This window comes from Pogona vitticeps, chromosome 12 (assembly GCF_051106095.1).
Source record: "Pogona vitticeps strain Pit_001003342236 chromosome 12, PviZW2.1, whole genome shotgun sequence".
NCBI lineage: Eukaryota > Metazoa > Chordata > Lepidosauria > Squamata > Agamidae > Pogona > Pogona vitticeps.
Window position 1 is genome coordinate 3,883,270 of NC_135794.1, and position 20,921 is coordinate 3,904,190.

The 20,921-nt window shown below is 49.0% G+C and overlaps 2 protein-coding genes across 6 annotated transcripts in view; both read right to left on the reverse strand.

Moving 5' to 3' along the window:
* The window catches only part of SIN3A (SIN3 transcription regulator family member A), a 40,207-nt gene extending 26,086 nt beyond the window's left edge, over window positions 1-14,121 (reverse strand). For 2 of the 5 annotated variants that reach the window (XM_072981820.2, XM_072981815.2), the window contains exon 1: window positions 4,893-5,052. The gene's annotated coding sequence lies outside the window, so the exon portion shown is untranslated. Of the gene's footprint in view, window positions 1-4,892; window positions 5,053-8,641; window positions 8,707-13,864; window positions 13,974-14,069 lie in introns of those variants that run through there. The other 3 variants (XM_072981817.2, XM_072981816.2, XM_072981819.2) reach the window with 3 other exon arrangements.
* Window positions 14,122-18,787: 4,666 nt separating this feature from the next.
* Window positions 18,788-20,921, reverse strand: part of PTPN9 (protein tyrosine phosphatase non-receptor type 9) — a 28,978-nt gene continuing 26,844 nt past the window's right edge. The window contains exons 12-13 of the mRNA XM_072981827.2: window positions 20,714-20,921; window positions 18,788-19,147 (exon numbers count right to left, since the gene is read on the reverse strand). Of these exons, the coding sequence (XP_072837928.1) occupies window positions 18,933-19,147; window positions 20,714-20,921 (423 nt within the window). The 3' untranslated portion in view covers window positions 18,788-18,932. The remainder of the gene's footprint in view (window positions 19,148-20,713) is intronic.

Sequence of the window (20,921 nt, forward strand, 5' to 3'; positions counted from 1 at the left end):
CAAACTTCTTCCATAGCAGCAATATAATTTAGAATTTGTAGTGAGTGGGTGAGCAGGAAATAATCATTCTGTCCCTGGTACGTCTGAATATCTGGGAGTCACTGGCTCTTGTTGGTTTATCACAAATTAGCTCGGATAAAAATATGCTTTCAACTCAACCTCAGAAAAGTCCCATAACAAATATTCTTTCCTGATTCAGGAGTGAGCAGCATGAGGAGACCCGGGACTGCCTATTAATAACCGGTTATACTCTCTATAAGACAAAGTAAAAGTAATCCTAAAGGGTAAGAGCCAGCATATCATTCTAAAATACTGACAATTCTACCTCTTTTCTGGAATAAGATTTAACAACTTGAAATACAAATACTTTAATTGTGAAGACAATTCTGTCTTACCAACAGTGAGCAATCTTCTGCTTTAGCTTTGTTCCTGATTAAAAATAAAAGTCCTTCTTGTAATTGAACAAATTCAAAGAACGAAAGCTTACTAGGAAATGGTAACTTTGATTCAGAAGCAGACATTTATCTCTATTTTGATACACTTGCACTTAAGTTTCTTTCCCCTGCGTTTTTAAACCACCAGTGCTACTCAAAGCAACAAACTACTCTGTATTTCATCAGTAGTAACAATTCAGCATCCTCATCATAAAGTAATAATTTATCTCTTCTTATAAAACAATTGCAGCAGTTCTTTGAGAATGTTATAACACAGCAGGCTAAAGAACTGCTTGTAATATAACAGCCACCCACATGTAATTATTTACTTGATTTTTTTTTTAAATTTGATGTCTCTCCTACTTTACTCCCAAATACTGGGATCCAAGACAACCCTGTCTATATAACAACACTCAGCTATTGTATGTACTGTATTGGGCTGTAAGCCACTCAAGTATAGTAAAATGATGGAATAATAATGAGATAAGAAAGTAGCAATTTGGATTTTAGTATTATCAGTTTTCATTTGCAGAAAATGCCTGTACAAAATCTCAGTGTGTAACACAGGAAGTTTTGGCCCAGACCAAAAATACACTTACTAAACAGCAAATCCAACTGAACACAAAGCAACCAAATGCTTATATCTCTCCTTAGGTTCATTCTGAATACCTAATAGTCAGATCCTGTGCACAAGGTCCCCACCACCATAAAGCACCAGCAAATCTATTAAGGACATACTCTCATGATGTTTCCCAGACTCCTCTGCAGCATAGTGCAATACACACAAAAAAGGAGACCTTTAGGCTTTACATATAGGCAGCACAACAAAACTTCGAAAGAGTAAATGTGATTATAACCTCTTCAGATTAAACACTCTCAGAACAGTGTTTCCCAACCTTGGGTGACCCAGGAATTCTTGGACTGCAACTCCCAGAAGCCTTCACCGCCAGATATGCTGGCCAGAGTTTCTGGGAGTTGCAGTCCAAGAACATCCTGGGTTATCCAAGGATGGAAACCACTGATTATAGATGGCGAGATGGATCTATAGCAGCAAACCAAGTCCCAAAATGAAATGGGCCAACATTTATACGGCATTTAAAATACTTACCACACAGTTAATTAGCAAAGGGGAATATGTGGTGAAAAACCTATAAAACTACTTAACATATTTTTCATAGGAAGAAAAAAAGAAAAAGAAAACCAAGTCTGTAAAAACACCTTCCCATCAAGGTTATTTTTCATCTCAAGCATGAAGGACCAAGCTCAGAATACGGCGTGATCCTGGTCTGTTTCTGTTTAAGGGATGAATCAAGCCTTGGAGTCTTAAACAGAAGATGTCTCCTGCCAGCTGCCTATCCTGCAAATTTCACACTACAGATGACATCATTTTTAAACAGCTACTCTCAAGAGCGGCACACAGAATTATTCCGTTTAACACACAATCAAGATCAAATTTAATTGCAGTAAAATCCATCTCAGCCCATCCCAGAGCCCAGTCAAGCATCACTTAATGCTACTCTTCAGGATTCAAAAGGACGGGCTGTGGTGCAGACGGCCAGCAGCACCGCACGAAAGCACCAAGGTTTCTTTTCAACCTCCAAAGTTAATCACCCAACTTCAGCCTGATGACCTCAGACTGCATCTCTATGAAGAACTGGCTGCTACTTTGTTGTTGTTTAGTTGTCAAGTCGTGTCCGAGTCTTCGTGACCCCATGGACCAGAGCACGCCAGGCCCTCCTGTCTTCCACTGCCTCCCGGAGTTGGGTCATCTACTTCTGCTGCTACTACTACTAGCCTATAAGTAGCAGGTCAGGCAGTGGTCATTTTCTGGGCAAACAGAAGGGCAAGTTCCCCCATCCTTTGCCAGCCTGCTCCTGGCTAAGTTTCCCACAAGATAAATGCCTTATCTGCCCACTTTGGCTAGAAGAAAGCACAGGTATCCATTTAACCACCTTCTCTCAGCCACCCAAGATTCCTCTTGTTCCTGGAATACTTGAGTTCAAAATAATTGCCAGGGTATAACTGTTCTCAAAAAGATCAAGACGCAGCTAAAACAGATTAACACGAAGCTGAGGAACTGATGAGATCCTTGGAAAGCATCTTGTGGCGTAGAAATCAAAAATAGGGGGAAAAAGTTTGTCCACAAAGGAGCTACAGAGAAGGAGGTTTTCTGCTGGTAGTGTGAGTACAGAGTACTTACAATATATTACAGATTTTTGTCTCTGCTGTACATACTGCAATCACGACAGAATTTTTAGTTTGTCTTACATTTGCTTCCTTAAAAGGTTTTTTTTTTTTAAATTTAGTGGGACGTAATTTCAAAGCTTTAAATGTGTGTGAAAACTGTATCTTCAAAAAAAAAGGGCGGGTGGGGGGAGAGCAAAGGCTGATTTCAAATCACACCCACCCAGCTGGGAAGAGACTGCATCCCATCCCACAGGATTTCTGAGTGTCCATCCTCACCTACAGTCACTCTCATTCATGGTAAAGTTCAACTCGGCTCCACTGAAATGACCTGGGCAGCCCTTGGATGCCCGTTTCATGGAGTTCAACTTGGTTTTCACCACTCTGGGGTAAGTAACATGCCTGGGATCTGGGCTGGTGGGGTTACAACTTATGGATAACTGAGGGGGGGGGTGCGTGTATGAATCACACACGCACGCAACTTGTTTCCATTGTTGATACTTAGTGTTTGCCATGTTATATCTCCTAACTAGCATTCCTGTTACTCTACCATTGTTATTTTACCATTGTTAATCACATCCTTCACAATACAAGCTTCTATGAAAGACCTGCATCTCAATGACACTGTCACCACAAGGTTTAACAGCCACTGACTTCCTCTCCAAGGAACCTCAGACCGAGAAAATAGGTGGTTTGAGAGAGGGGTCACCGAGGCCATACAGGTGCATGTAGAAAATCCCCCACTCAACAGGGGTGGAGCCCTTAGATACAATCTGTCTCCTATTTCTCATGCTGCCCTTTCATCCATCCCCAGAAAGATTAAGGACACCATCAACGACCCATGAAGGGCTGCAGAAATGGGATTACCCCTCACCCCCACTGCTTTGTCCTTCTAACAAGTTTATTCAGACCCAGGGGGAAGTGAAACCAACAGATCAGGGGGTCTCCCACCAACTCTCCTCAGTCTGAAGAAGCCGCTTGGAAGAGTAGCGAAACAACAAAAAATAAGTCCGGTTGCCATGACTCAACTGCCAGATAACCACAGACCTCTGTATTTTGATACCTCCATGCCATATACAAACATTTTGCCACGTTATAGATCTCCTCCTCTTAGGTCTGATGGAGTGGCCTCGTCCTGGAAGGTTCACATTAAAATCTATAAAAATCCAGTCTTTGAGGGGCCACCACGTCTTTTGTCTTTTTTTTTTTTGCATTTTTATTTTGTTCTCGCCTATTACGTAAATTTGTAAGCACCCCTCCACCGACCTTCCTCTCTTCCCCCCCCCATAAAAAAGCAACAAGAGGAGGAGCTGCTACGGCATCACCGAGGCGGAAACAACGGAGGGAGGGAGGAGAGGGGAGGGAGGAGAGGGAGGAGGAGCAAGGGGAGGGTTTTGCAGCGACACAAACGTTACCGGGGGGGGGGGGGGGAGAAGAGAGGAAGAAAAATAGGAGAGCGAGCTAGCCAGCGAGGGGCGGAGCCAAAACAAGGCCCCGCCCCCCTCATTTCCTCAGTCTCTCGCCTTCTCTCCAGGCCAGAAAGGGCGGAGCCAGGCGACACCATGAGGGGGGGAGGAGGAGGAGAGTGGGAGAGACCAAATGGGCGACGGAAGAAAGGGGGGGGTTGTTGTTAGAGGAAGGGGGGGTGGGTGGGAGTGGGCGGCGCCTGAGCTTCTGAAGGGGGAACGCCGGGATCGGATACGGGGCGGGGAAAAGGAGGGGGGGAAGAGAAGGAGGAGGAAACAGGGAGGGCGGGAAGCCGAGGAGGCGCCCTCAGCCAGCGAGCGAGGGAAACAAATGAACCAGACCCCCCGTTCGGGTTTCCCTCACAACTCGACGCTCGGGGAGGCGCGCGCGCAGCACAACCGCTCTCCCTCCCTCCCTCGCGCGCGCGCCCAGGCCCCGCCCCCTCCCCACGGCGAGCGCGCACCCCCTTTCTCCTCCCCCTCCTCCCTCCCGCCACGGGTCTGTCAGCACGCGCGCGCGCGCCTGCCTGCCTTCCTCTCTTCCCCCTAAGTGCCGCCTCTGCCTCCTCCTCCTCCTCAGGTGTTCGGCTTCCCTCACACACGCTCTCCCCTTTTTCTCTCTCTCAATCCTCTCACGGTTCCCCTAAAGGGTTGGCGGCCGGTGCTGAGGAAGCCCGCCTCCCGCTCCTCCTCCCTCCTCTTCTTCCCCCTCAGCCCGGCAAGCCCCTCGCGCCAAGGAAAGCAGGCGAGGTGGTGTTGGTGGTGTTGGAGGGGGAAGGCCAGGCCCGACGACTCGGCCCCTACTCACCTACGCGCAGGCCGGGCCAGAGGGAGCGCGAGGCCCCCGAGGGTTGGAGAGGGCTGGGGGGTCAGGGAGGGAGGGAGGGAGAGGGGGAAAGGGAAGCCCAAGGACTACAGAGCCAACCGCCTCAGGACGGCCGCCGCCGCCGCCGAGCGCTGCCCGCTTCTCTGTTCCCTGGGAAATCCCGCCCCTCCGCTGCCCCGCGGAGACCTCCCGCGCCGCGATTGGGAGCCGCCGACGCCGCTCCACCTCGGGCGCCAATCAGCGGCCGGCGCTGGCTGGCCGCCGACGCCGCGATTGGGTGCCCGCTCCCAGGAAGGGGATGCAAAAAAGGAGGGTTGTGAGGGGAAAGAGGGAGAGGGAGGGGCAAGGCTGCGAGGAGCCAAAATGTCCGTATGAGAAGCGGCACCCCGCCCTCGCGGCGCGCTTATTGGCCGGCGGGCTCAAGGAACCGGCTCGCCTTTGGCCCAAGGACCTGCCCGTCTCCCCAAGAGGGGAGGAGAGAGGAAAGCCCCGCCCACCGCCTACCCTTCGCAGGCCCCGCCCCGCGCGGTGGCCCAGAGGCCCCGCCCCTTCTCTGGGGAGCCCTTTTGTGGAATGTTTACATCGGCGCTGGCCCCGGGCCGGGATCCGCGGGAAGGGCGAGCATCCGCGGAAGGGGGGGCGGGAATCGCGGAGGGCGGCGGGGACCTCAGACCCTTGCCACAGGCTGCAGGGGAGCCGAATGGGGGCTCGCCCCTGTTGCAAAGGAAAGGTAGTGGGTGGGGTGGGGAAAACAAATTCACTCCCAGACACCCTGCAGTTCTTTAATTTTTGCAAAGTAACGCATCGTCTCCTCGTTCCCAGAAGAGGGAGGGGGGGACGTGAACCAGAAGCGGCATTGCAGTGCAGGAAATAAAGAAAATGCATGCGCGGGGCTGGAGAGGCAACAGGTTTTTAGGGAGGGTGTGCAGTCGCCAAGCCAAAATTCGTGCAAAAAATAAATAAATAAAAATGCATTCTTAGCAAACGGATCCTTCCATCCGCGGGAGAAATCTCTGCCAAAAAGGATCGTACTTTTAATCACCGGAACCGCCACTGACGCCGCCCGCTGTATGCAATAGGATTTACTCCTAGGTAACTACTGCCTGTGGTGGGCGCTGTGGAAAGGTCCAGCCACGTGGCTTCTTTATTTAGGCTCCGATCCCATACATACACACTTAAGGAGTAAGCCCTACTACTGTATATACAGTAAGTAGGTCGTGGAAACGCAAACTTGAGGCGATGGAGCCTCTGAACTCTCTTTCCATTAAGATCAGTAACAAGAAACACCACAACACACCGAAATCTTAAATATTCAGGCCACACCAAACACTAGCATTCTGCAGAAAATCACTTAAAACCATGCAACCACTTTTTTAAATGAAAAGGGTGCAAAGCGAAGACCCCCCCAAGCCCACTTTTAAGCACAACTTGTTCAGCCTTTGGTCTAAATCTCCTAAAAGAGGTGATCTGGTACCCGCAGGTCTTAAACGCAGAGCACAATATGCAGAGTCAACACCCTTGCCGGGAAAAATCAGATGGTCCGGATCTATAAGGCTTCCTCGGAATCCCAAGAACAGCCACAAGTCTATAAAGTTAAATTCCATCCAGAAGACGGGTCTGAAAGCCAATGGATCTGGAGGTGGATATTGAAAGAAAGGAACCACAGATGCTCAAAGAGAGCTTGGACTCTTTCCCTGGGGAAGCAATGCCTCTCTTCGCTTGGTTACCCAATTAATTAAACTGCATCAGCCAGCCTTTTGAGGCCTGTACTGACATTAAGCCACAGAGGGTGAGGAATTTGCACATTTAAATGCTCTTCCACATGGAAACGAGCACACCAGCCTATCCTAATGTGCACAGGGAGCAAGGATGCCCGCGGCCACCAGAAGCGGCGGGGGGGGGGGTTGTGCTGTGCTGTGCTAATCGGGTCACTTCCAACTTATGGTGATGATCCTTGTAGGGTTTTTAAAGTATGTTGGATGCTCAAGGAGAGGTCTGCCACATACACATGGATTTCCATGGACAAGTGAGGATTTGAATCCAGATCTCTTTAGCCCCAGTCCAACACTCTGTCCATTACACCACCACTAGCTCTCATGCCAAAGTGGTATGACCTGGAGTTGCCAGGGGTGGGGGAATAAATCCCAGTTTGATATTACTGGCTGCATACAGGCCATTTAAACTATATGCAAAAATTTCACCTCTGCCTTGCAAACCAATCTACTTCGTCCGTCCATTTTAGTCCTTCTCTCATTCTTTCCTCACTAGTTTTACTATATAATAATAATAATAATAATAATAATAATAATAATAATAATAATAATAATAATAATAATGACAGTGGCATGAGAAGCAAGGATAAGAATTAGCATATTTCATTCAATAGGTTAAAATCACCGCTAAAATATTATCATGGGGACTAAAACTCCCATCAACTTTAGCCAGCATGCTAGGATTTGTAGTCTGACAACATTTGAGGGACATACGCCACCTATTCCTGGTGTGGTAGCTCTCATCTTGCAGAACACTCTTCCAACTGCAGTTTAAAAAGGCTACTACATTGTTTTGTTTTCAGCCTCCATCAAACACCTCTCTTTTTTGGACAAGCCCTTCATGGCTAATACGAGCCAGCCACGAGTTTTTTAATTAATGCATTAGGGTGTTTTTTTTTCTTTTGTTCCTATTGTTTTAATTCATTGCATTCTGCTGAGAAATCTCTAAAATGAGAGGTTTTGGAAATGCAATAAAGGAATACAAATAAATGCACAAATGGATTTAAATCGCAAGATCCAGGTTGAGAACATAACAGAAGTTCCTGGGTCAAAATAGGATACCAGTCAACATGGTTAGGGCTCTTTAAGGCCCGGCCTATATGGTAGCAAAAGTGTGAATGAAATTCTGAGACACTGCCTGCCTGGGAAATAGGATACAACCTGATGATGATGATGATAACTTGTTTGTTGTTTGGAATGGTTGGAAGATTGCCTTCTCTAAGGAGAGAATAAGTTTCATCAACCCCACTGCTCAAGGAGGTACCAGGAATATTAAATATGAATAATTTAACCAGTGGATTAAGTGAGAAAAAGCCACTCAAGCTGAAATCTCTCTACCTATCTTTTAGCCCCCTTCTAGCAAAACACATACACATACACAAGACTAAAAAAAACCACGATGTATTATTTAAAAAAAAATGAATGCACACACACTTCTCTCATGAAAAGCTACTGCAAATGCAATTTTCACTAACAGCAAAGACCAAAAAGAAAAGCCCACCAAAAACCACATTTGAACATTTTAAGAACTGTTTGCAACAATTTTAAAAAAGTATGTGATGAAAATGTCAGTTTTACGCTACTCCTGGAATTCCCACCCCCTCTTTTGGGGAGTCAGTGCCACGTAGGGGAGGATGAGAGGAACAGAGTCCATAAAAAGACATCCATTAACTCTTCCTTGTTAACATGATATCGGTTTGAAACAAATGTAGATAATGTTACAAGAAATAGCAAACGGAAGCAGCAGCCCCAGGAAAAATGAGCAACCTTCATATGTTGCTGCTATATAATCTGTATATCTCAAGGTCCAATGCAAACTTTTCTCCATCTAAAAAAATGTGCTTTTAAATGCTATCAGAGCATCAAAAAGCTACTTTTTGGATTACAAGTCTCAGACTGGCTAGAGAATTCTGGGACTTGATTTTTTTTTTTTAAGGAACTCATCCAGGTCTTGCTCACCTGATTTGAAACCTGGATCTGGAAGGAGTCTGTCCGGCAGGCAGTGGGTCCTGTGTTTGCCTGACCTAGAGGAAAAAAAAATCCACTTCTTATCTGGCTTAAAATGCTCCATGCATCTTTTTTTTAATGCTATTCCGACAGGCCATGCAACTCATCTGAGTTATCTCAGATGTGCGATTCATGTCTGACCTAAAGAGACAAGGATGCCAACAATTCTCCTGAATTAGACACCGTGGGCTCCCATCCAGCCCCATATAACCAACTCTGACTGGCAGCAGTACTTTGCCAAGTTTTCAGTCAGGACTCCTTCCTAGAACCCTTCCCTGGTCATCGCTCTTCCAAGGAGTAACTGGGCCTTCTGGAGGAATTTCCAGACCTCAAAATAAATAAATAAATAAAAAGATTATGCAAGAAGGCAGCTTTTCCTAGTTTGAGAGAATCCTGAAATATTCCAAAATAGGGTGAAAAATAGATTCGGAGGGGTTTAACGTAAGGGAACCCCTTAAACATCGCAATGTGGATTGACTAAGGGACGGTGCTGTAACCCTCAGAAAGTGTGTGAGATGGTGGTGGGCCTGGGGGTGGAACGACATCTAGAAAAATGGAGCTGCTGTCCGGCCTGCTGAAAGGGAGGACACTACACTGCAACATTCTGTTGCAGTCACACTGTCTCTCCCTCTGTGTGTTTCACAGCAGTTTCAGCTGACTCCTCACCTCTTGTGAATAACACGACAGCACCGTCAATCACAAAACCACACACGCAGAGAGCAAGAGGGAACATGCAGGATTCTCCTGGATTTCCAATCCCAGCGACTTCCTGATTCATTGATCCTCTCGGCGTGCGACACTGCCTCGGACGTGATCAACATCAGCAGCGCTGCACGCTGCCTCGTAAGCTCCGAACGCTGTGCATCGCGGTCCAAAAGACCAGGCACGCAGCCGTTCTCACACACAATCTCCTAACACACACTGTACTTTGAGATCTACAGGTTTCCGCCAGGGCCCAATCCCCTCGTGGGCACCAATTACTCCCGTCTCCCTTGTCACGCACCCCGACAGGCAGCCAGGCACACAATGGGGGTCTGACTCATGCAAAATACATAAATCTAACGACGTGACTGGGCTTGAACGAATCCAAAACGAGGCACGCCACAACGAGGACTCACAGCACGGAAAGGACAGTATTCAGTTTGTGGGGAAACGGCTGCCATTAAAAGAGAGGGAGTTTCATTTGGGATAAAGTCTATCAACAAAAGGGTATTACAGCAGCTAAATGGAACCTCCATGTCTAGGGGCAGTGTAACTCTATAGCTTCTGCTTTGATTGACTGGCTGAGCTTCCCAGAAAGGAGCGTCTGTCTTCAGTGCGTGCCGTGCAAAACTGTGTATGTGTGTGTGTGTGTACCTGATTATTGGCCATCGAGCCAACAACTCCACAAATTTATTCAATTTGCTTGAGCCTATTGCTCCATCTTGTGGCAGAGAGTTCCACCGTGTCACGACACACCACATGAAGCTGGTCCATTCTGCTTCTGCCACTTTCTCTGAGCGTGCAACAGAGAGCCACCAACCGCACTTTAAATGCACGAAAGCAGGGCAGGATGTAAATGTACCTATAAAAACAATATCTACAAATATAAGTACGTAGCGTAATCGATAGAATTCTCTGTTATGAGAGGCAGAAAAAGCAAAGCTTTTAAATCCCCTACTCCCTTCTCTAGGCCATGTGGCTACTGGCATGTGAACGGCGTCTGTTTCTTTTCAACTTTCCGATCAACTTTCATGTAATCAAGTTCATGCAAACACAGGTTTGTTTATTTATTTGGTTGTAAACAGCTGCACAACCCACCGACACTGCTAAGCCAGGGCCGCCGGGGGAATTATTTACTAATCCATTCATCAAGGGACACCTTCCTCTCTCCCTCATATTTTATTTACCTTCATCTATCAAAGCCGGTAGCCTTCAGCTCTAAAGTTGTCCCGATTTTAACCATTTGTGAGTTAAAAGCACGGAGCCGGCAGTTGGAAGGTTCGATTCTTCACTTGCCCTCCTTGCAGGGCAGTTAGGATTTCAATCCAATGGATTTAAATCAAGGTTTAAATAAACAATTTAAACTTTTAAAAAATCAATGTAAACTTTATTTTTTTTTTTAAAAAATTAAATCACAATTTAAATTCACTTGATTTTAAAAATCACTGGTTTTTATCCACCTTGGCTACCAGAGAGAAGAGCCAGCCTGGGTGGCTTTGGGCCACCTGCACAGTCCCAGGGCAACCCCGGAAGCAGGGAAGACGGGAAACCACTTCTGAGTACTTTCTACCTAGAAAACCCTGGAAAAGGCCACTGTAAGTCAGAATTGGCTTGATGGCATACAATTATTATTATTATTATTATTATTATTATTATTATTATTATTATTATTATTATTATTATTATTCAAAAACACCTGGCACAGTCAGTCAAAATTATAAAAACACTGAGGGGTATTATATATCATAACAGATACAAGTTTTAACTAAACCCTAAGTATGTGTTAAATATTGACATAGTATATATGGCATTCCTAATCCTTTGTAGCTCTGATAATGTTATTTCTGGAATTTGCAACTGCTTATAATGCTGTGTGAATTATCATTATTATTACTATTATTATAATCATCATTAAAAAATCAAAGTTACAAGGAAAGATGATTTTTCCCCCCTGTAACACACAGACTTCTCAGGTTCTTGTCTGGGGTTTTCTGCTCAAACTGCACCCGGGTTCAAAGTGAGAGATAAGGCTTCTTCTCCCCCCCCCCCAATTAAGAGTATGGGGAGCCATAGGGAGCCATGCAATGTCAGCTGAAGGGACTTCTCGGGGGAAACCGGGTGAAGGTTATTTTAAAGCATGAATCATGGAGCCTTGCAAGGGTGGCTGGACTCCAGCACCCATCATCCGCTCACTATTGGTGTTGATCTGGAACAGCACAGGTAGGAGGATCCTCGGGCTATTCAAACAGGTCCCTCTGCCCCCCCACTCCGCGCGAAGTCTTCGGGTGTGGGGCAGGGGGACCGATCTAGCTACGTAGAGCCTCTAAAGCCGGCCTGGAAGGGCAGGATCCGTCCCGGGGGGGGGGGAATGCAGACGATGTCCAGGCAACGGTGTTTGGGAATACCGGGGGGGGCGGAGGGGGAGGATCACAGCACGCTCGCTTCCCGTCTACCGGGAAGGCTACAACTCCCATCGCCCGCCCGCCTCTGAGGCAGATGGGATTTGTAGTCCGCCTCCGCTCAGGCACGTGCCCGAACTCCTCCTCCTCCTCCTCGTTGCGTCGGCCGGAGAGTAACGTGCGGGGGCGGGAGATGAACGCAAAACTCTTTCCTCCTCCTCCCCACCCCCTCCCCACCCCTTGCCAAGGTGGGGGCACTTCCGGGGCGGGCGATCAGGAGGCACCCCCCCTCTCCCCGCCCTTCCAGGAGGTGCATCCGAGCCCCTTACCCGGCACGGGGGAAGGAGATGGGACCCCCCCTTTACCCCCCACCCACCCCTTTGCCCCCAATGGCGCTGCCAGGAGGGAGACGCCCCTCCCGCTGCACGGAATGAGAAGTCGCCTTCTCGAAGCAACGCCTGGAAGAAACGGTGGGGAAGAGGGGGGGGGGAACTGAATCCGAATTACGGCCACTCGCACCGCCCCCCGGAGGAGAAGGGGCCAATTGGCCCGCTCTGCCCTATTATGGATCGGGAAGGGAGGAACGGATCGTGTCCCCCCCCGCCGCCTGGAAATGGAGGGGGTGGGAAGAGGTCGAGCTGGAGCAGCGCCGCTTGCAAACGTTCCTTTTTTGGAATTACTATTCCCACGTTCCACACAAAAAAGTAACGTTTTAGAGCTCCCCGCACACTGCGATGGGGCTCCTCCAGGCATCATGCAGGGAGCGGTGGGGAGGGAGTAAACAACTCAGGTGGAGATCTCTCTTCCCGCTTGCCTAGGAGTTAAAACTGGCTTTACTTCCGAGTAAGCATGGCTCGACTCGGGATGTAAGGCGGCAGGCGCGCCCTCCGGGGAGGTTCCGAATCGCTCCTCTCCGCCCACTTCCCGACCTGCCAGAGGACATCCCCACGACTCTCCTCCCTCCCAAGAGGCCGTGTTCTTTCTCGCCCTCCCACTTCCGTGTATTCTCACGTACACATACACACAACCCGTTGTGAAGACAGCGAGTGTCTTTTTTTTTTTAATATACAGAGTCCCTGCCCCCCCCCGGGGATCGCCTCCCTCGCCCTCCGAAAGGCCATCGCTGGTGGATCTGATCCTGGCCCCTCCTTTTAAAATAAAAAAGGGGGGGGAGCCTCTACGACAGATCCCAACCGAGCCTGGCCCAGAAAGCGTGGGATCGAATCTCGGGCGGCGAACGTTCGAAATGGAACGTTCGGGCGCGCGGCGGGGGGGGGAGATCGAACGTTCGCTGCCCGAGGTGTTACTCGGCGTTCGAAAATGGAACGCGCAGAAAAGAACAGGGGAAACCCGGAAGGGGGAGGGTTTCCCGACCAGGCGGGGATAACGGAGTTGATCGCCGGCCTCGTTCCTTCGGTTACGGCCGGCAAAGGAAAACCCCATCCACACAAACAGGCATGCCAGGCTTTAAGGAACGAGGAAGCGTTTCTTTTTTTTGGGGGGGGGGGGAAGTGTAGTAACGTTTCGAAAGTCGGCCAACGGAGCTCGGAAAACGCTGCCCGCTTGGGGAGGATCGCTTCGCTCACGCCCAACAAGTTTCACGTCGGGAAGAGGAGGAGGAGCCGAGAAGGGCGAAGCGCCTCCGCCTCCACGGGAGAAGGGGGGAAAGAATCCGGCCTAACCGACCAGCGGCGATCTCAAAACACCGCCGGCCACGCGCGGTCGCAACGCCCCATCCTGAACCCCGGCGCAACTCGAGCGGATCGCTCGCCTCCCGGCGGAGAGCTGAGTTTTTTTTCCCTCCTGGGGGGGTGAAAGGGGGGTTCAGGAGGGGGGGAGAAGGCGGCGGGAGGGGGGGTTCACTGCACCCCCTGCTCCTCCTCCTCCTCCTCCTGCCTGCCCGCCCCCTCCTTCCATCGGAACCGAGCGCAAAAACCAAAAAGCCGATCCAAATTAAGCGACGGAGCCGGGCGATTTAAGCAGACGATCCTTCCCCCGCTCTTTTTCGGGGGGGGGGGTGTTGATCCTTCCCCTCCCCGTTTTAACCCCCCATTTCCTTTCCCGCCTTAATTACCCGTGATATTTTCCATCTCTTTTTTCTCTCTCCTCCCCCCGCCAACCTTTCCACAATCCTGGCCTTAATCCGAATCGGAGGCGCCCTTCCTGCGTGCAGAATCGGCTCAACTTCCGCTCCGCTTCCCCCACTCCCCCCCAAAAAACAACACCCCCCTCCCCCTAAAATAATTTTGGGGACTCAATAGAAAGCAGCTGTTACATACCCTCAAAAGCCCAGGCGAGGAATCCTGAATGGACGGGGACGCCCCCCAAATGTGATTGGCTGGGAAGGGAGAGGAGGCGTGGCCTTCGTGGGCGGGGCTTAAGGACTCCCCTTGAAGCCACGCCTCCTCCTTTTTCCTACGCGCCCAGGCGTTGTCGGAGAAAAAGAGTTTGGGGGGCCCGAGCAGCCATTTGTAAAGGATCGGGCTCCGCCTGGACGGATCCGGAACGTGATGACTGAATGACTGGCTTCGGGATTAGTAGCCCTCTTTTTAAGAACTTTATAAATATGCTTGCAACAAGAATCAAAACTTGGGTTCGTTTCTTAAGAAGCACCAGGAAATGTTCAAGCAGAGCCTGGGAACGTGACGTTGGACTACAAGGCCCATCATCCAGCTGTTAGTGATCCAGGGGTGATGGGAGTTGTGAGCCACCCGGCTCTAGAAGGCCACACTTCGTGGGTGTTTGAAGGTCTGACGTTTAAGAGAATGACTCAAGCCCCTTCGCCACCACAAGGCAGCCATCCGTGGAGGGGCCCCCCAAATCCTACAGGTTCCTTAATTAATGAATCCCACAATATTAAATAATGTACAGTAATAATAATCTTAGAACAGCAGAGCTGGAAAGGACCCCGCAGATCATTGTGTCCAGCCCCTGACAAGAGGCACTGTCAGGAATTGAACTCCCAACCGACACCACTGAGTTCTCCAGCAGTTCATAACACTCTCAGAAATGCTGAACTGGATGGGACCCTATGGGTCATCTAGTCCAGCCCCTATCAAAGGAGGCTCAGCAGGGAATTGAACTCCTAACCTCTCTGGCTCTGCAGCCAGAGACGTGAACCACTAAGCATATCATCTCACCTCAGTTCATAAGGCCCTAAAGTTTTGGCCTCACCCCCTCGTTTTCTTTTTCTTTTTGAACAATACTGGCTTTAAAAAAAAGATCTGAAATTGAAATTAATTTTTAGGGACCTTTCTGTAGGATCATGTTGCCTTCCCGAAAATCAGGGACTGTTCCCTTCTCCGTACACCCTAAAACCTGATGAGGACATGATGAACCAGGGGCTTAGCACCACGGAGAGTAAGAGAAGTCGTGCATTGCAGTTCCACTATATAGGATCAGATACCACCGTAAGACAATATAAGATTTTGTCCTGGGCCTGTTATTATTGCACTGATTTATTCTCTGCCTTAATGGGACTTCCACCACCCCAGAAAAGGAAGTCAGGAATCATAAATATGAGCAATAAAAATAACCAGCCCTAATGATATTTGGATCGGCCATCAGAGGAAAGACTGGAAGTGGAGCATGGGCTTCGTATTCACAAGCCGTGAAGTTTAAGGTGGTTTTGTTTTGGCTGGGCTTTTCAGCAAAAGTTGCCATCATCTTTTTTTTTCTAAATAAAACACCCATTTGCCGGAAGGACTCTGAATGGTTATGAATTGTACAAAACAAGATCGGATGTCTTTGCTCACCCAGTAATGAATGTGGCGAGATCAAATCCCCACATCCATTATCGTCAATCTCTGCCAGCGTTTCCTTAGTTACCGCACTAGCATTGCAGCAGAGAGAAGTTTTCAAAGCAGGATTTAAAACGATCAATGACACACGTAAATACTTGTTCTTGAATGACACTCTGTTTCAAAGCATTCAGTTCAGGGGGAGGGAAAGGAAGCGCTTGAAGCAGGGTGGATAACAATCAATGAATTTTTTTTAAGAGGTGGATTTCAATCACAATTTAATATTTTAAAAAAATCATTTAAAAATTTTAAATCAAAAATCCAATTTAAAAAAAAATTAAACTGTGATTTAAATCAAATCCATCACTGCCTCCAAAGGTGTTTATCTGAGGGGAGATGATCTCTAATGGAGGGCCAGGATTACTCGGGGGGGCCCTTCTTGTTTCAGGGAGTGAATGCGGCGATAAGGAGGCTTTCAAGTTTGACCATGGGATGTGATCCATCAGCATTGGTGAAATCAGAAAAGTGCTACTTGCTTATCCAGGTGGATTTGTTCGCATCAACAGTGACTGCTGGAATTATTATTATTTGCTCAGGTTTGGTGTTTTTTTTTTAAAGCTGAACTCGTACCGCCAGAAGAACAGCGGCGTTCTTAGGAGAAGTGAAGCTGTGTGGATCATAAGGAAGGACATCCCCACCTTTTAGAACCAGGGAGGTGGGAGAGATGCATGTATAAAATAATTCTGTTATGGGGTACCGAGTCATCTCTGATTTATGGTGATCTTATGAATGAGAGGCCTCTAAAATGTCCTATCTTCAACAGCCTTGCTTACCTCTTGTAGACACACAACTGTGGCTTCCCTTAGAGAATCAGTCCGTCTCGTATTGGGTCTTCCTCTTTTCCTGCTGCCGTACGACTTTCCCAGCAGAATTGTCTTTTCCACAGACTCCTGCCTTCTCACGAGGTGTCCAAAGTACAACAGCCTCAGCTTCAGCATTTTTGTCTCCAGAGAGAGTTCAGGTTCAATTTGATCTAGGAACCCCCCCCCCCCCAATTTGTCTTTCTGGCCATCCACCCAACTCTCTTCCAGCCCCGCATTTCAAGCGAAACCCCCCTTTTTTTCCTGCCAGCTTTCTTTACTGTCCAACTTTCACGCCCTTACGTGACGACTGAAAATACAAGAGTGCGGATGATCTTAGTTTTAGTCTGCAGATTCGGCACCACACTCCGCAGTTCCGATTTGCGTTTTTATTCTTAAAAAAAAATAATAACTCAACCCCCTCCCCAAATGACTTGCAGAGAGGAAGGGGTAGCATTTTGTGTGGAGAGAATGCTTGGCACCAGCTTGAAATTTCAAGGTCTTTGGGAAGGCAGGATCGATGCGGAATCCAGATGGGGATAAAATCAATAGAAATGCTTTAAATTTCCCGATGACGTTCCAACATCCACCGAAGTAGGAGCGTATGCCACCCAAAACGCCACGCGTGTGGCTTATAGGTATATTTTATTTGTAAATACAAAAACGAAACGGGAGTCGCCATACAACAGCGAACAGAAAACATGTACAGTTATCTCCAATTCGGATTTGATCAAGTTAATGTTAAATACAAAAATAAAGTGGGGGGGGGGGTAGGGAGAGAAATGGAGAAAGGTTGTAAAAATAAACCCAACCACACACAACAAAAGAAATATACACATTCAGAAGAGCTTATTCCAGTATAAAGTTACTGAGCTTGGTGGAATCGCCGTCCAACTCCGTATAAGGGGTCCAGGAAGAGAGAAGGCTCCCCCCCCCCCAACACACACACCATTTCTGAATAGCTCTGGTTTCTCTTTCGGATCTCCAAGTTCACCTGCCGCAGGTGAGTTGGGAGTCTCTACAGGAGAACTGCTTTGGGGCCACTGAGCGGCCAGAGGTGGTCGTATCTCCACCGCCACCAGCCCTAACCAAAACCAGCCAATGGTTGGGGCTGATGGGACCAGAAGTCTCACCACATCTGGAGGGTTGTAAGTGGCCAACCTCTGATACAGTACACACACATTCTCTGATGCACTTCGTACCTTTCACTTAGCTTTCCCGGGTAGCAGGGTTAAGGGACTTGAGTTGCGGGATTTGCTGTCAAGTCAGACTTAAGTCACACCGGTGACTCGACTTGGGGCAATTTTTTTTTTCAATGACTGGCTCTCGATTCATGACTCGGAACTCGCCCATGTCTGCTTTTTTTCTGGGCGGAAAAAGCTTGTTTTTAATAGGGACTCAGACTTGAGACTTGGGACCAAAGACTCAGATTTCTGGCCAGCATCCCCGCGGAGCAAGTGGTTCCTGGGCTCCCACAGGGCAGCGCTGGGGTGGGGGGGAAGGGACCCACAGATCTTCACTCAAGGGTTAACTCCCCCTTGCCCCTCCAGCTCCCTCCAAGTTTAAACGGAAGTAAAAAAAAAAAGCAGGTACGAAGAAGAAAGAAAAAAAAACAGTTTGCACTTTTAAATAATTGTGTCCTAGGTCTGGCGCAGAGCATCCGCGTCTGTTTGGAAAGGCTTCGGGACCACGGCCCCCGTTCGCACGGCTGCCCTCCCCGACGGTGGTCTCCTGGAAGCCGTTGGGTGTCATCGGCAGCACCACCGAGCACCTCGAGATGTGCGCACTGTAGGGGGGGGGAGGGAAGGGCAAACCCGTGTCCGCTATAACACTGGATGCTGCCACGGAAAAAAAGAGGCCACTGGACTTACAGACGGTACGAGACTACGGCTACAAGCGGCTGCATCGAGAATATTGAACAGGAATAGTGGCTACACCACGCCGGTACGAGAACCACATGTAACATTCATACAGAGTAGTGATTGAGTGGTGCGTAAGACTGAAGTGTCCGGGTTAATCCTTTTCTCCTGAAAAGGCTTCCTACAGTATCTAAGCGGCCAGGGGGTGGGAGTGGGGGTGTCCTCTCCATTAAGGATGGTCCAACTGGAAGAGACTCGAGAGGTCATGAAGTCAACGCCAACTTCCCAGCCATGCCAGAGTTTCAAAAGGAGGACACTGCTTACCCCCAGCAAGGAGTCCACTGTGTCCCCCCCCCCACGTGCCTCCAGCCGCAGGCGAGGCTGCACGTTTGTTTTTGGGGGGGGTGTTGAATAAGGCACAGTTCAGTCAAGGGCGCGGGTCCATGAAAGAAGACCAGCCTCGGTCGCCAAAGGGCCACCGGCTGCCACTCGTCCCGGCCCGCTCGTCCAAAGGAAGGCTTCCCCCACAGCCGTGACGGCCGAGGAAATTTGGGTCACGTCAAGAGTTCTTGGCAAACGTCGAGCGAGAGGGTGCGGGCGAGTCCAGACTGGTCCAAGGTGGAAGGAGGAAGGAAGTCTACCGCAGAGCAGCCCCCGGCTGCTGCCGAATCGTCACCTTTCTATTAGCTTTTCTCCAGGCCGACCCGGGTGTGGGAGGGAGGGAGGAGGTTTTCTCTCTGCGCATGCTCAATGATGGCCATGTAGCAGAAATAGTACTGCTCTGGGGTCTGGATGCTGAAGGCCCGTTGCGTCCTCATGCGCACCACCGTCTCCTGGACGTTCAGGGTGCCCACGTCCTGTAACTGGGACAGGCAGATATCCAAGGCGCAGAAAGTCCCTGGGGAGGGAGAGAGAGGGGCGGAGAGAGAAGACAAGAATCACCATCTGCCCAGACTTTGGCAGTTGATTTCCCCCATAATCCTCAGCGGCTAGGGGATTCTGGGACCTGTAATCCACAATAGATGAGTAGTGAAACATTTCAACCTAATAAAAAAGAATTCCAGTGTCCATGATTCAGCTTCCAGTTCACCTCACCTGGAGGACTGAGAATCTTTGAAGGTGTCATCCATAAAGTTTCTCCTCCTGGCTTCAATGGGTCTCCTTATTTTAGCCTTTCACGGAGGCCTCGTTAACATAATTTTTAGCAAGCTGCCATGAGAGCTAGAACCCCCCCCCCAAAAAAAACAGCTTGTCCTATCGTGATCTAACCAGAGGATGGAAAAATGCATGGCCTTCCAAATTTTGTGGGACTTCCGCCGTAAATGGCCAGGGATGATAGGAGCTGTAGTCCAGCATCATCCAGAGAGCCACACCTTTCCCACCCATGCCCTGACGGTATCCACCACAGCATCTACGTCAAGACGGGGCAGCCGTGGCGCTCTCAGTGCTTCTTGGAAGACCATTCTCTGAACGTTTGGCCACAAGATAGGTGGAATGGTCAAACTTTGGACTACAATTCCCAGTGGTCATGCTGGATGGGGGATTCTGGGAACAGGAGTCAGAAAAAAACGTTCCAAAGCTCTGCACATTCCTTTCCCATCTTAACTGCAACACTAAAGGGAAGATAATATACTTGCACCTTGCAGAGACTGACCACAAGTACTGCATCTAAGGTAACTGTTCTTATTCAGTTACACCAAGAGTTCCCAATCATGGGTAACCCAGAGGTCCTTGGACTGCATCTCTCAGAAATCCTGGCCAGCACAGCAAGCGGTGAAGACTTCTGGGAACCCAAAGTGGGGAACCACAGAGTTAGACCATTGGTCGATTCCAGCTCCCCACTACGTGGGGAGGATTCGTTCCCAGCCCAAGCTAGAAACTGAACCCAGGGCGTTCTGCACGCAGAAACGATGTTCTAGAACAGAGCTGTAGGTTTATGGTTTCTGTGGCTGGCGGTGGGGAAAGATGGTAGCCTAGAGGACATCCGGTCAAGGAAAGCCACAGTAGGACAGATGTGAATCTTTGTTTGCCTGATTTTCCCCACACAAAGATAAGGAACTGAGACCTTTGTCCTCACCCTTTAAGATGGCGAGATATTTCTTTGGGCTGTGAACCAGCATTTTCGCAAGAATGGGAATGCCATTTCTGCACAAATTGCATGGGATTACAAGAACTTGTTGCACTGACTTTTGGAGATGGGAAGCACCGAATGGGGTGCTTGTATCTTTTTAAACAACCTGCCAGGACTTTTCAGCTCATGGCAAGTGTGTTCTTTGCTTCTAGGAAGGAAAAGACTCCATCTATTGGCAGACGTAGTCTGTGCAACTGGGGGAAACCTTGGGGGTGTGTGTGTGTGAAGTATTCCACGTCTTGCTCTTGGAATGCAGGCAAGCAATCCGATGGGCTTTAGAAACTGCTCATCAGGTTGAGTCTGCTTCAAAAAGCTGTGCTACATTATATTCACCTGTTCGCCCAATGCCGGCACTGCAGTGCACCACTATGGGTGGGCCCCCGGGGTGTCCTTTGTACCGCGGCCCCAAGGCGTGGACGGCCACCCTCTGTTGCTGCTTGACAGCCCTCAGGAAGTCGATGAGGGTCGTGGCAGAGGATGGCACGCCATAGTCAGGCCAGCTCACGTACTGGAAATGTGTCACAAGGCGTCTCTCCCGACT